Genomic DNA, 14,324 nt, shown 5'->3' on the forward strand with positions numbered 1-14,324 from the left:
AATTGCAATTTCATGGACGAGGAAGGAAGAAAAAAGTGAATATAGGAAAATGAGAAAGCACATGTATGGTTGTGAGAAGAGAGACACTAGGTTAGACAGAATTTTTTAGCCGGATAATTATATTATCCTCATTTGAGGGGCAATTTTTCCGGGCCCAAAAGATTAAACTCAATCCAGGCAAAGAATATAAGCCCATAATTTATTTACCCTTTAATTTTTACACCCCAATTTCCCTCGATCCAGGCGGGGCCTGTGGGAGAAATTTATTAAGGGTTTCTCCAATTAAGGGGCGCGTTAATAAAATATGTAGAATACTTACCCTTAGTAAGACATTCCAATGTGCCTTAGAGTGAGTATTCCCCTCTAAATTTTAACTGTGTGAGAGTTGAAGAATGCTAGTAGCCACATCCCTATTTATTTTTTTTTTCTTATATTGATTCTCCTTTGTGATTATTCCACTATTTGCTATTAGAATCCAAAATTTAAAACCCCCCTTAAAAAACCTCTCAACAAAATTAAAACTAGTTAAAACTTCAAACAATCTTAATTTTCCCTGTAGAACAGCACTATACTCATTATAAAAATATAGAGATAGGTCTAGAGTGACTATAATGATTGTAGGTAGGGATTTGCTTGCAATCTTTAAAAGTTTCTGGCTATTAGCTAAAAAAAAATACAATAAGCTAGCAAAATAAATTTGTTTGTGAAAAAAATTCAAAAAGATGGGAGATTGATAGTAATAATGCAAAATTTAATTGTAAAAAGTAAAACTAATTAAAAAAAGTAGGGCTCATTAAATAAAAAGCTAGTAGCTAACTATTAGGTTCAAATTAGCTACAAAGAGAATTGATTTGAAATCTCAAGTAGCATGAAAAACTAATTTAACAATTAGCTTGCTATTTGAGATACTCTTAGGTTTATCAATATAGTTTTGATAAACCCTAAGCGTTTATTGAAAGCTTCGGTTGTCAAAAATTTTGACAACCATTGTCAAAAATATTAATGTTGGTTGTACATCGCTTATTAGGGGTGTTCAAAAAAACCCGACCCGATTGTCCGTCCCGATTACCCGATAACCCGTAAAAAACCCAATGGGAAATTTACGAATTTTCTATTTTTTTCGGGTCGGGTACTCATTCCGCTAAGCAGTTTCGTAGGCCGGGACATGGAACAAGCTTTGCTATTCTCGGGTACCTGGATACCCGTTTAAAAAAAAATAAAAAAAAATTAAAGAAGTTAATCAGCAAGCCCACTTACTAAGTAAGTGTACGGTATACCCAATTACCCAGTAAGTAGGCCAATACCCACTACCCACCCTATCTCCTTCTCTTTCTTTTTATATCCTCATCCTCCTCTTTCTCTCTCCTCTTCCCCACTGTTACTCTCTTTCTCTCTCCTCGTGATAATGAAAACCACCGAGCAACCCACTTTTTATAGTTTGTACATGGTGCATAGTTTGTCGTTTAAGTGCTCCACTTTTAGAACAACCCAGAATGTACATGGTGCATAGTTTGTCGTTTAAGGGAGACCCACAGCAACCCACCACCGAGCAACCCAGAACAACCACGTCCCACCTCACTCCAACGTTTTTCAGATCTAAATTTAATTTAAGTAAGAATTTAGATCTAGTTTTATCATTTATTTATTTTTTTTTATCAAATTTCAGATTTTAATTTCTTGTATTTTTCTTTATATAATTGTAATTTTAAGTTACATTGAGTGTATAATTTTTGTTGTTAGATTTTGTATTTTTTTGATGTAGTTATTGATTTTTTTAATGTTGGCTAGAATGTGCATTTTGGCAGGTGTGGCTGGGCTGCCTTGGTGCGTGGTGGAATCGGCGGCTGGTGGCTGCCTAGAATTTGGACATTAGCAAAGCGTTTCATGTATATTTATTTACTTATTTTTACTTTGCAATTTATTTAAGTTGAAGCAGTTGGATTTGGTTTGGTTGCAATTGCATGTGATGAAATTGGACTTTGAAATAACATTTTATCTGCTAGAACCTCATCATGCATGAATAGACATCTTTCAATTCTTTAGCATTCAACATCCAATCTAGTATCCTGCTTAAATTTATCACAGTTTGAAGCTAGTGGTTGTAACTCAATAAAATCCGGGTACCCGTATCCCGTCCCGGATAATTCGGGTACCACTGATGGCACCCGGATCTGAACACCCCTAGCGCTTATGGCACCACTGATGATTCAACTACAAAGTCAATTCATCTAATCTAAACCATATTTCTTCCAGATCCCTTTATCATCCAGAAAGCAATTTTCATTTAAAATTATGGAAAGCAGTACAATATTAACTCAAAGTAATGTTATTTTTAAAATTTAATTCTTTTTTTTACAACTTTTGACCTATCATCTTTCACAATTCACGTATACAATCTTTTAAGTGAAAGTAATGTCTCCCCTCAGAAGATTAAAGTAAATACATTACAAAATAAAAAAAGAGATAACTCACTAATTACTAGGTATAAAAAACTCAGATTACAAACTACAATCATCAGAGAGCTGCTTATAATGGCAATAACAAATATGTAAGCAGTGAGAGCATGGAAAACTTTTTCTTCATAAATTACGTCTTAAAGGCCAAGAAAAGGTATACATGCTTTTCTAAGCTCAAAAAGGATATTAAAAAATTGAACTGCAAAATCACAGTCTCAAACTTAAATGGAGGGCAAATCATATCCCCCACCCTTCCCTCCATTTCGTTGCATACGATGAATTTTAAGACAACAATTGGCGAAAGAGTGACAACAGGAAATCTAATCCTTGATGTCTATCGGGAACACGAAAAGGCCCAAAATTTTCTGTAAATATTTGTGGATGATGTTCCAGATGCGATTTCAAATTTTGAAATCGCGAGGAATGCAGATAAGACATCTAACCCCAGTATCCACAACTATCTCAGATAATCAGGTTGCGAGGGCTGTAGCCTTTTTTGTAAGTTCATCAACTGCCTCCTCATTCTCTGCAATTGGTTCTTCCTGAAATTGGAGAAGTTGTGAATTCATGGTAGAGTCTAGGGGAAAAAAAAAAATAAATAAATAAATAAATAAATAAATAAAAAAATCTTCACTAGCAGCTTTGTAACAAACACATTACATAACACCACCATGGATTTATAGTTGCATCAACATTATTTTATATCCGTTTCATTATTTTTGGCTTGTTGCATGTCAACAAATCTGGAAAAACAAGCAGGACAATCCACAGAATTGAGGAAGAGATATTATACCTCAGGGTCTTTTCTGGATTGCACCCCTATACATTTGGAACCACTGATACTGGCACTCTTCAACAAGCTCCGAGCGCTATAGTTGCCTTTATTTTGACCATTTTGAGGCACTTCATTTTCTGATCCATCGGCGTTTGACTTGGGAGGGCTTTCAAGAGCAGTACGAGCAACTGCTCGATTTTCCATGTCATTGTTTTCATTTGCATCAGTTTTAGGTGCAGGAACTCGCTCCCTAGAAAGTAAGATGGAAACATATATAGACAATATCAGCAGAGGGAAGATAGGAAATTCCAATTATAACTGCGAATAGCATACTATTTATACTTCGTATAATGAATTTTTGAACAGGGCAATGCTATGGGTTGTTGCAAGTAAGGTGAATTATTTTTCCTTTTTTTAATTGGAATATAGGTATTGAATTGATCTATTTGGAACTTAAATAGTTGGGCATTGAATTTAATTAAATCTATGAAATTGAATTCAATGTAAGGAAAGTTGTATTATACTTTTATTTCATATCAAGTATTCCCTCCATTTCTTTTTATTCTTTAAATTTCGAATTTCACAGTCTCCAATGCACATCTTAGACCTAGTATATATTCAATATGATATGTGTAATTTTAAAATTTGATATTTGGAAAATAAGTTTCAAGCCGAATCTAACAAGATCTCATATAATATAGTTTTGATGTAATACTTATTTATAATCAAAGTTTCAAAAGTTGAACATCAAACGTCAAAATGTAGAGAATAAAAAGGAACGGATGAATCATGATGTTTGTGTGGAATACTTGTAAAATGTGATGTTACATCATATGACATGTCAACACTATGGATATAATGTGGTGCCTATAGCCTTAGGTTTTTGGAATAGTAATATAGTATAGATCTTTATATTTCAATTTTCGTTTTCTTTTGTAGGGAGGTGAGAAAAGAAAAGGATGGAGCCATAAAGGCGAGTAGGCGACAAAGCCAATGGTATTATCACTCACGGTGGCGCTCACATTATTTGTTTCTTTTGTAAAGCTAACCGCCAAGCAAAAATTACTGGGCAACCAAGTCCTGAGAGCCACTATACATTATCAGTAGCAGAGATACAAACAGATTTACCTAGGCAAGGAAGCATGCTGCCTCGAGAGTGGTGTGCTTTTTTCACCTTTACCTAAATGTTCCTCGAGATGAGCGAACTGTCTCTTGAATCGATCAACTCCACTGCGCAAGAGAAAAGCAATTACAGGAGTTCAGTAATTTGGTAGCAACAGTACGTGTGAGATCCAAAAATACACAGCATGAACAAAACCTGATGCAAATATCTAGAATTACCTATACGAACCCAGAATTTATAATTTTGTTGATTCATTTAAGATGAAGACAGAAATCGCCTTCCCTCCCTCCCACACCCTCAATAAATAAATAAATTTTTTTTCTAAAAAAACTGTTAGGACACCAAAAGAAAGACATTTCAGTCGATACTCCGCATTAAATTACCAACATTATAGATGCATCCAATATCCATTTTTGTACATTTTTCCGTAACAAATTCAAAGTATGAAGTCAAAAGGAAAGGAGCAAAGAAAATAAGGTAAGCATGAATGTCATTTGAAGTAAAAGACCTCAGAATCAAAAACCAAACAAGTTATATTGATATGAACATTGAAACTAGGAGAAAACTGAAGAACCATTATGTTCTTAGTTTCTCAAAGCCATGACAACCAGAAATAAAAAATCATAATCACATATAGAATGGAAGCTATATACACACTGACCAGGATACCAGTCCATGGTTTAACAGAATATTTATGCAATTTTTATTTCACCAGAGTAAATAATAAAAAATAAAAAAAAATAAAAAAATAAAAAAAAAAAGGTATTCTTCCCTTAAAGTAGAAATCATAGCACACCACTAATCACACTAGAAACCAGGTGAGACCATCCAAGAAAAAGTCCGAGGCATAATGCCAACATGATACATAGAAAATTACTCTAGCAAATAACCATGCAAAAACCTTATATTAAAATCCTTTACAACTACAATCAAAAGAATTTTAGATGCCAAGGTGTAGTGAAAGAAATTAATGGAAGGAGCCTAGGACAAAGAATCCTGTTTAGTTCAACAAAATTAGCTGTAGCATAACTTTTAGCTGTCAAAGTAACATGTAGCTGTTAACTAGTAGCAGGTAAAGGTAAGCTGTCAAATTAGTTGTTAATAGTACTATTGTTCGGAAAAAGTAGCTGATAGAATATTAAAATACAATAAAAGTCATACATTTTTTTTTTTTTGGTAAAAACTAACTATTACGTATTATTAAACAAACGCTATCTACTACCTTTGAAAAGCTAATATATATAATATTCTTGAAGTGTTACCTTTGAAATGCAAATATAGTGCCTATAAAATACTGGAATGCATTAGGCTGAAAGTTATAGTGCCAACGTGATTCCAAAGGAATGAAGTTTAGCTTTCACAAGGAATATTAGTTCTTACAGGTGTAAAATGAAGAGACCAAATCAACCAGTTGGTAAATCCCATGTCCAAATTACAATCGAGTGAGCATTGGCTTGTGCCATAAAAGCAAGGAGCTGCGCCTGGGTTGCTTAATATCTAATTTTATCAGATTATAGTAAAGAATAATGCATATGGAATTAAGACTAGCATGAGAATGCCGGGTGGGAAAGAAAACCTAGTTTGTCAAACTAAGTTACACCAAAGATCAACTTTAAGTTCCTAATCCTATTCATAATTAATGAATGATCTCATAAACATGGTCCAAGGAATGTGAGGGTCAAAGGATTTCAAGTTAAGTTAGAATAAGATGGAAGACACAAGATTTATCAGCAAACAATACATAGCATTCATACAAATAATGGAGGAGCACTTCGAGATGATTGGATGATAAAAAACTTAAAAGGGGGAAGGCAATTATGTCTATCCAAGTAGGCTGTCGAGACATTGTGCTGGTATATGAATACAATCGTCATAAGTAATGGTGACAAAAAGGAGGATGCAGGATGCAACATAAAGGAGACATGTTTTATCGTCATAAGTAACGGTGACAAAAAGGAGGATGCAGGATGCAACATATTAAAGTGAGAAGTTACATGTCACTTCTAATTAAGAGGACACGTAAGAAGCAAGGTTAAGATTGTTTAATTACATTACTCCTTTCTTGTTTGGATGTTGTAATCTAGCATCAAAACTTCAAGTTATATAGAAGTAGATCCATGTTTATTGTTGCAACCAAAACATGATGAAGACATTACGGTGGTGGCGATGGAGTTTAGGATGGTGGTTTAAAGTCACAAAGAATCATGAGCAAGAGTGGTGGATACTAGCGGTCAAGAAGAATTTGACGGCCCTGGTGGGATCATCATGGGGGTGGGGGTGGGGATGGAGTGAGGAGAAAAACGGTCAAATGCTAGGTGGTTGTAGGCAGGTGTCAAATTGAATGGCTAGGTTTAGTTATATTGGTGACGATAAGAAGTGCAGAGACAAGGAGGCTATTATATAGATTTTATATCATTACAGCTATCAGCATTAATAGAGGTTTTTCAGGGAAGACAAAGCTTGGCATATTTCTTACCAAAAAAAAAAGCTTGGCAAATTCTTAGTTGCTAGCAATGCGTAAATATTATGGACACAGTCAAATGCTAGAATTGGCTCACAGAATTCACACAGTTTCAGTTACAACAACAAAAATAATATTGATTCATTTGCAACCCAATATATGGTGTAATACAAACTCACTTCCAGCATCCATTTAAGCGAATGCAGTGGTCAGCCTTTCTACTCGCTCACGCTCGTAAATACAAGAGAGCTTCTTTCATACCATAGGAGTCTAGGCGACTAACAAGCTGAAAAGAGAGTTTGATTAGACAGTTTACTTCCCTAGGATGTAATATCTGCTCTTTTATGGTGTGAGTCCCCCTTCTACCCACTCCTCTTTATGGTGTTATTCCTAGAATGAGGCATATTATTACTTACAATGAACATTCATTAAACTGACACTTCTAGAGCAAGTTTTAAACACTTCTTTCAAAAACTACTTTACAAGGCTCAAGCAGTTTGGCATAAAGTTGTGTATATTTGAACCTCCCAGCTTCAACACAAGATGCTTACTCAACAGTATTTTTCTTACAATCAACAGTCATATGATGGATTGCTTAGATTTCATAGATTGTAAAAAGATAAAGAGAGCTTCAGAAACAATGATCAAGAAAAAGAAAACTGAGATTGGGTAAATCCCTATGAATTAGTGAGACTAACAGGCTCATCAAAGAATAAACAAATCAAACAGAATTAGTTCATTATTTTCTTCCATACAAACAGAACGGGAAGGAGAGGTAGAGGAAGAAAAACAGGCATGGCTGAGTCACATTTCATATACATAAAAAACAACTCTAATAATCCTTGTAATAGCGTATTATTTCAGAAGTTTCTCTTAACATTGTTGGAGAGAAAGATAGGAGAGGAGGTAATATAAATGAGAGTAGGTGGAGGGCTTAGTTTCTCCAACTGTCTTCTAGTTTAGAAGAGATAAATAGAGTTCAAGAATCTGAAATTGGCTTCATTTCCAGCCTGAACCAGCACATTATTTTGAATTCAATGACAATGAGAAGTAAAAAACCATCTCACGTCCTTACAAATTTAATGACAATTATCAAATTGGCCACAATAGCAGACCGTCTGTCTTCAAAAAAGTAAAGGATTATTATGAAATCAGCAAGCTGGCATATTAACACAAAATAGCACACAAGTTTCTATCAATATATAGTTTCAACAAAAGCATGTTGGTGGATTTAATAAACGTTGAGTAACAATGGACTATTTTGCTCAGATTTTACTCTGAATAAAATAGATATATAGTCTCAGCAAAAAAGCCGCAACCATTATTGATGATTGATAGATAGTGAAGAAGCTTATAATGACTACAAGATACATCAATAAGCAGATAACTTTTGAGTAGAAATTGAAGCAGTCATATGTCACCAACAGTATAGATCTAGAACAAATATACAAATAGATAGAACTTATGATTTCTGAAGATATGAAACAATACCAAATTTTAAAAATTAATAAAAAATAAAAATAAAAATAAAAAAATAAAAAGAATGCAAGCCTACCTGGGGTACATGAAGCTAGTCTGATCCTGGCCACCACGAAGATATTCTTGAAGCATCTGGGGATGGTACTCCAATATCTGTTTACTTCATGGAATTTTTTTTGTAGCAGTTACTATCAAGTCTAACCATTTACCAGTACTATATTTCAGTATTACCAAATTTACAAGCCATACCTCTCTATAAATTAGCTCTCTAACGTCATCTTTTGCCAGTTTCCTCCGTTCAAATTCAAATTCCAGTTTTGAAATGGGAGTAGTGCAAGGTTCACGATCTGCACTTGACAATCCATAAAAGTATGGATCAGTTAATGCCTGCAAAACAAAAATAACAAGAAATCCTCACAATTAACAAATCATTCAATCAAATGACCTGACAATGATATGCTTACAATCAGAAAGCAGCCAAAGGCCCAAAGTTCAGATTGCATACTTCTGCAGCGGATGGTCGGTCTTTGGGATCAAATGCAAGAAGACGCTCTAAAAGGCGAAGAGCCAATGGATCTACATTAGGAAACTTTTGTGAGAATGGGATTGGTGGCTTTTTCCTCATGCTACTTAAATATCTTCTGGCCTTCTCATTTCTTATCTAATAACAGAAAGAATAAGACATCAGAACAAGAACATGAATTCAAAAGAATAAATAAAATAAAATAAGACGAAAAATGAAGCTTTCATGACATTTTGATGAACAGACATTATGCATGTAAGTTTGTTCAGCTGCAAATCCAATTCAACTTTTTAACCTTTGATAAACTTGAACGCGGAAATAACTCACTAGTATAAGAACTAACCCTTGAAATGGCTTCAGGGGGTGGAGTCCCCATAAGATCTGTCATAAGGTCCAACTGATGCACCACATTTTTTCCAGGAAATAATGGTTTTCCAGTGAGCATTTCTGCAAATATACATCCTATGCTCCAGATATCAATTGCTGGTGTATACTGCACAGTTGAATAAAAAGACAGATAACATTACATTCAAGTAGTGCAAAGTAAGCATACAACACAAGCCAGTAAAATGTATATAACATTAATGACACAGTGAACAAAACAGTAAAGTCAGTAATTAAGAATAACAGTGAGAGCTTTACAGTTATGAATTACCACAAAAAATGTTGCCTATACAATGTCCATATCGATAAAATTGAAAGAGTATTTATCGGCAATTTTTCTACTTTGGAGTCCAATGAATAAAATCAAACATCTCAATAACTGTCTTGTACTGCTGCATAGGGGACAGCAAGCTATACAATTACCCTCCATATAAAGGTCCTTACAGAAGCAACATTTTTACAATTCAAAAGTGGTTTGGCTATAGCTTACAGGAGCTTCTTTTCTTATACATTTCATTCTATTCAACTCTATTACATATCTAAGGAGAATTTCACAAACAACTTAAAGCTGTCAGAAGTCAGTCAATTGTATGAGCTAATATATTAGCTATTTATAACTAAGCATGAACTGTTGTTAGTGTTTGCTGTTCGTTGAAAGGTGCTGGGTAAAATTAATTAGCATTGAGCTGTTTCAGGATGTAGGAAGACATGGATATGTTTAAATTTAGGCAAAAAGATTTTGGGGGGAAACTAAATAGCTAAAGGATAAATCAACATATATTCCCAACTATAACCATTATAATTTAAGCTTTTAGAGGGAAACTAATAGCTAAAGGAGAAATTAACATATAGTCCCAACTAAAACCATTCTATTTTTAACAGTCTCAGCCCTTGATTAGGTAGGATGGGTGAAAAACCAAAACAGAATAATAGGAAATCCATTGATAATGTACATGTACCACGTGGACCTTTAACCTGCTTAACAGAATATAGGTATTAGGATAATTTGGGGAAGACACCCCCAAAGTTGGTTTCACTTGTTATGGAATGGATTTCAGGAGCCAATTTGAAACAATTATTACAGATTCAATCTCGACTATCTAGTACAACCAAGAGCAGAAGTTAAAACAAAACAAAAATGAGCAACCACTATAACAACACTTCATAGTGCCTCCCCTAAGTTGAATGATAAAGAAATAACAAGAAGCATCAGCTATAAGCTTCAAAAATGAAAACTTGCCTTAGAGAAAAAAGAGCCACAGAGTTCTGGAGCACGATACCATCTAGTTGCAACATAGTCCTTCACATAATATATATATATATATATATATATATATATATATATATATATATATATATATATATATATATATATATATATATAAACAGTATTAGCAAGAGAGCAATTGCAAAAGATGTGGGAGTAAATTTAGGCTGGGGTTAACTTGGACAAATTTGTTCAGTCAGATACCGTCCAAAAGATAGCTGATGGGGCATCATTAAATGAAACGCGAGCAAGGCCAAAGTCACATATTTTAAGCTTGCAGTCCGCATTAGCAAGGATGTTTTTAGGCTTCAAATCTCGATGGAAAACATTTGCTGCATAAGAAGAAGAGAAAATCTGATCATCAGTTGTCAAGGCAACAGAACCAAGGCCTGGTCTCATGAGCAAAATCTACAAATTTAACCTGTATGTACATATTTCAATCCTCGTAGAAGCTGATACAAGAAAAATTGGTAGTGTTCAGGAGTCAAATCATCATTTGCTTTTATTACTTGGTGCAAATCAGATTCCATCAGCTCGAAAACTACATAGATATCTTTAAATTCTCTTCGAGAAGGGGGGAGCATAATGTGCTTTATTTCTACAACATCTGGATGACGAAGCAGCCGTAGGAGCTTGATTTCCCTCAGTATCCTGGTGGCATCAGAAACATGCTCAAAGACATCATTGATCTTCTTAATAGCTACTTTTTCTCCTGTATGAGTATCAACAGCTGAACCAACAATACCATAACTTCCTTTCCCAATAATTTCTTGAACTTGGTAACGGCTTGCCTCTCCATACTCTGTGAAGAAATCATTTTCCAGTGCACTCTAAACAACATTGAAAGCACATTTTAGAAACATGAAGTTAAGGGGAGAAAATAGCACCAGATTGAATGCTAGATCTATGAAAACTTCTATCCATCCAAAAATGTAATACTTCATCTTTTAGAACATCTCAAAGGTAACATAACACTACCTAAAACAGCAATGATATGTTGTAGATTTTTTCATAGTCCATACTGCAGACCCATTCCCAACATAACCAATCATATTATTCTATTTAATAACCACATTTAATAAAAACATCTCAAAGCTTGAAGTATCACTCATTTTAGGGTGTAAAAAAAAAGAAAAGGAAAAAAAAAAAAAAAAACATCACCACATTTACAGTCCAACAAGACAAGGTATGAAAGGTTCAGATACATATCCCTACCCCTAAGGCCTAAACAGCCGAAAATTATTTAAGAGGCTGATTCTGAAAGACTCTCAACACATTTGTTGTATTGGGATAAGAGAAAAAGAGAAGAGGGGGGGGGGGGGGTTGTGGGGGTGATCAAATCAATCATATATACATGAAAGAATTAAAAGTGGCCTATGTCATGAGCAAATTTCCCTACCAAACCATATATGTTCATCACAATTGCATAGTCCACACTCCACAATAGCAACCCTGTACTTCAGAAATGACTTTGAAAATCATCACTTTAACTTACAGCACAGATAAGCATGCACATCTTATAGCAAGTGAAGGTAGAATAATTAGAATTTAAAAATTGTCATTAAAATGAAATAAAATACTAATCTGATGAAACAAGGGCAACAAATATGACTCAAAAGTATCTATACTCTATACAAAGTCCTCTTCATCAATGAAAGTAAAATTGCAACTTTTCATTGGTACTTGATAAAGAACAAATTTGGGTAGAACTTATAAGTTTAAATAGGTAAAATAAAAGGCCAAGCTCTGCCATATGATCTGCTAATATGTTCTACTGTGTTAGAAGATACTATATGGAGTCAATTTCGCCAGGTTTCTTGGACAATGCTTCTGTCAAGCACCTTAGAATTATCTATGTGTTCTTCTGTGTCAGTTTGGGATACAGTTAGTACAACAGGAGGATCTCATATCCAATTTGATTTTTTTCCCCCTCTAAGCCTTGCCCCTGTTGTTCATTAGGTTGCCTAATTCATTATTACTTCTTCATTAGTTTATTTTTAAAAGCAGCATTCTCCTTGAGTATCACATCTTTGACTTATAGAATTCTCAATCTATTACACTAATGTAACAACCAAGCCATCTCATCTTAAAATTGCATTTAAAAAAGAATCCCCAAGCTTTTTGCTTATTTCCAAAAACAATGAAAATGTACACTAAACATAAATTAATAATCTGTTGAACCACTTTGTTAGAGAGTACTACATATATAAAATAGGTAGCAAAGGTACTATATAGAAAAAACAATAAACGTGAATTCTGGGGCTTTTGCCAATAAAGTTGACTTCATTATAAATTCAAAGGGCCTCTAATCAGCAACTTTTCAACTTTAAATTACAATGGACTAAACACCATGCCTGAATTAGAAGTTATTTACTTCTTATTTAAGTTGAAGTATCGTTATAGGGGTAAGGCTAAACGATCCTCTTCACAAATGCACGAGTATTGTTGCTTACATACAACTCTTCGATTACCACAATTCCTTGATAATATGCCAACATTTTTCCTTAAGAAGAAAACTTCAATTCGACATTTAGATGTGCTTTGATTATTTCAATGAAAAAGATCATAGCATAAAATATCTTTAAATTACTAAAATTAAGAACCATAATACAACACAGACAACCAATGCAATACAGATCACAATTACCATGAAAACAAAAAATTAACACAGATTACCACATTATCACAAAATGGGGAGAAGAAAATCAAATCATTAAACCAAACAAACAAACCAAAAAAATCACAAATACAACCAAACTTGCAAATAATTCACAAATCTAACACAAACCCAATTCACAAACAATACCAATCTCCTCAATCAAATCAACCAAAAAAAAAAAAAGAATAAACCTTCTTGTGAGGATCCATTGGAAGAGGAAAACGAGAAGTAGGAGCACGTTTAGGAACTTTGATAGGTTTCAACCCAGAAAGATCAAAGTCAAATTCAATATTAAACTCTTGTTGTTCTTCTTCTTCTCCTTGTTGTTTTGATGAAGAATGATTATTAATCTGTTTGCCGCTGAATTCGGAAATCACAGACACCTGTCTACTGCTACTACTATTACTACTATTATTATTATTAATTGACTCATCTAATTTATAACTATTATTAGCAACAACAACTCCTCGACGAGAAAACCATCGACGAACCCCATCCACCAATGTTCCATTCCCCATATAACCCCAACCCACAAACTAATTTTTTTTTTTTTTATAACTCTAATTAATTTTAATTAAATTAAATTAAGTAATCTAATATATGATATGATATTCTCTTAATTCTGTGTTTTTCTCTCACTAAAATTGAAGAAGTTGAGCGAAGGGGTCGGAGATGAAGAAAGAGGGAAGAGGGGTTTGAGAGAGGAGAGAGAATCTAGAGAATTATTCGCCGCGTTATACGATGAATTGGTCTTAAAATGTTAAATATTTTTGTTAATTATTGGTTTATTTTTAATAATAATACGGAGTAATAATATTATGCCTTATAATGTCATAATCTAGGGTTGTTTAATAACGAAAGTGAGAGTAGACGTGGATGAGTTAACTTGTGATAATGGGGTTGATGTTTGGGTGTTAAAACCGGCTAACTAATTTTAAGGATGGGTTATGGGAGGAAAGAAGTGGGAAGTTGGATGTTTGTGTGCGTGATTGCTGGTTATTAGTTGGCTATTTTATCATCATCCATGTTGTCAATCTAGTGAAGTGCAATTAGCATTATCTTGTTAGTACATTTATTTTCTTGTTTTTAGATGTCAATTACCTTAATTAGTAAAAAAAAAAAATTAAAAAAAAAGGTAAGTTTTGGGGGTTATAGTCGTATCTAAGACCTAGAATCCGAATCTCTTCTACACTAATG

The 14,324-nt window shown here is 33.9% G+C and overlaps 1 protein-coding gene and 1 long non-coding RNA gene across 3 annotated transcripts; one reads left to right on the forward strand and one right to left on the reverse strand.

Moving 5' to 3' along the window:
* Nucleotides 1–934: 934 nt before the first annotated feature.
* Nucleotides 935–2,005, forward strand: LOC110725972. 2 transcript variants are annotated; one of them, XR_002512282.1, is made up of 2 exons: nucleotides 935–1,611; nucleotides 1,789–2,005. It is a non-coding gene; the product is annotated as an uncharacterized LOC110725972 (long non-coding RNA). The 2 variants fall into 2 exon arrangements; XR_002512283.1 differs by having other exon boundaries at nucleotides 948–1,611; nucleotides 1,806–2,005.
* A 298-nt stretch (nucleotides 2,006–2,303) lies between these two features.
* LOC110725971 (mitogen-activated protein kinase 9-like) lies at nucleotides 2,304–13,915 on the reverse strand. The gene is made up of 11 exons (XM_021905450.1): nucleotides 13,319–13,915; nucleotides 10,890–11,298; nucleotides 10,673–10,800; nucleotides 10,442–10,501; nucleotides 9,161–9,310; nucleotides 8,800–8,955; nucleotides 8,544–8,681; nucleotides 8,371–8,447; nucleotides 4,360–4,461; nucleotides 3,250–3,481; nucleotides 2,304–2,998 (listed from the first exon to the last, which is right to left on the reverse strand). Exons 1-11 carry the CDS (start codon nucleotides 13,643–13,645, stop codon nucleotides 2,927–2,929), a joined length of 1,851 nt encoding a protein of 616 aa, XP_021761142.1. The 5' UTR covers nucleotides 13,646–13,915; the 3' UTR covers nucleotides 2,304–2,926.
* Between the last annotated feature and the right edge of the window lie 409 nt (nucleotides 13,916–14,324).

The sequence above is a fragment of the Chenopodium quinoa genome, unplaced genomic scaffold (assembly GCF_001683475.1).
Source record: "Chenopodium quinoa cultivar QQ74 unplaced genomic scaffold, ASM168347v1, whole genome shotgun sequence".
Classification (NCBI taxonomy): domain Eukaryota; kingdom Viridiplantae; phylum Streptophyta; class Magnoliopsida; order Caryophyllales; family Amaranthaceae; genus Chenopodium; species Chenopodium quinoa.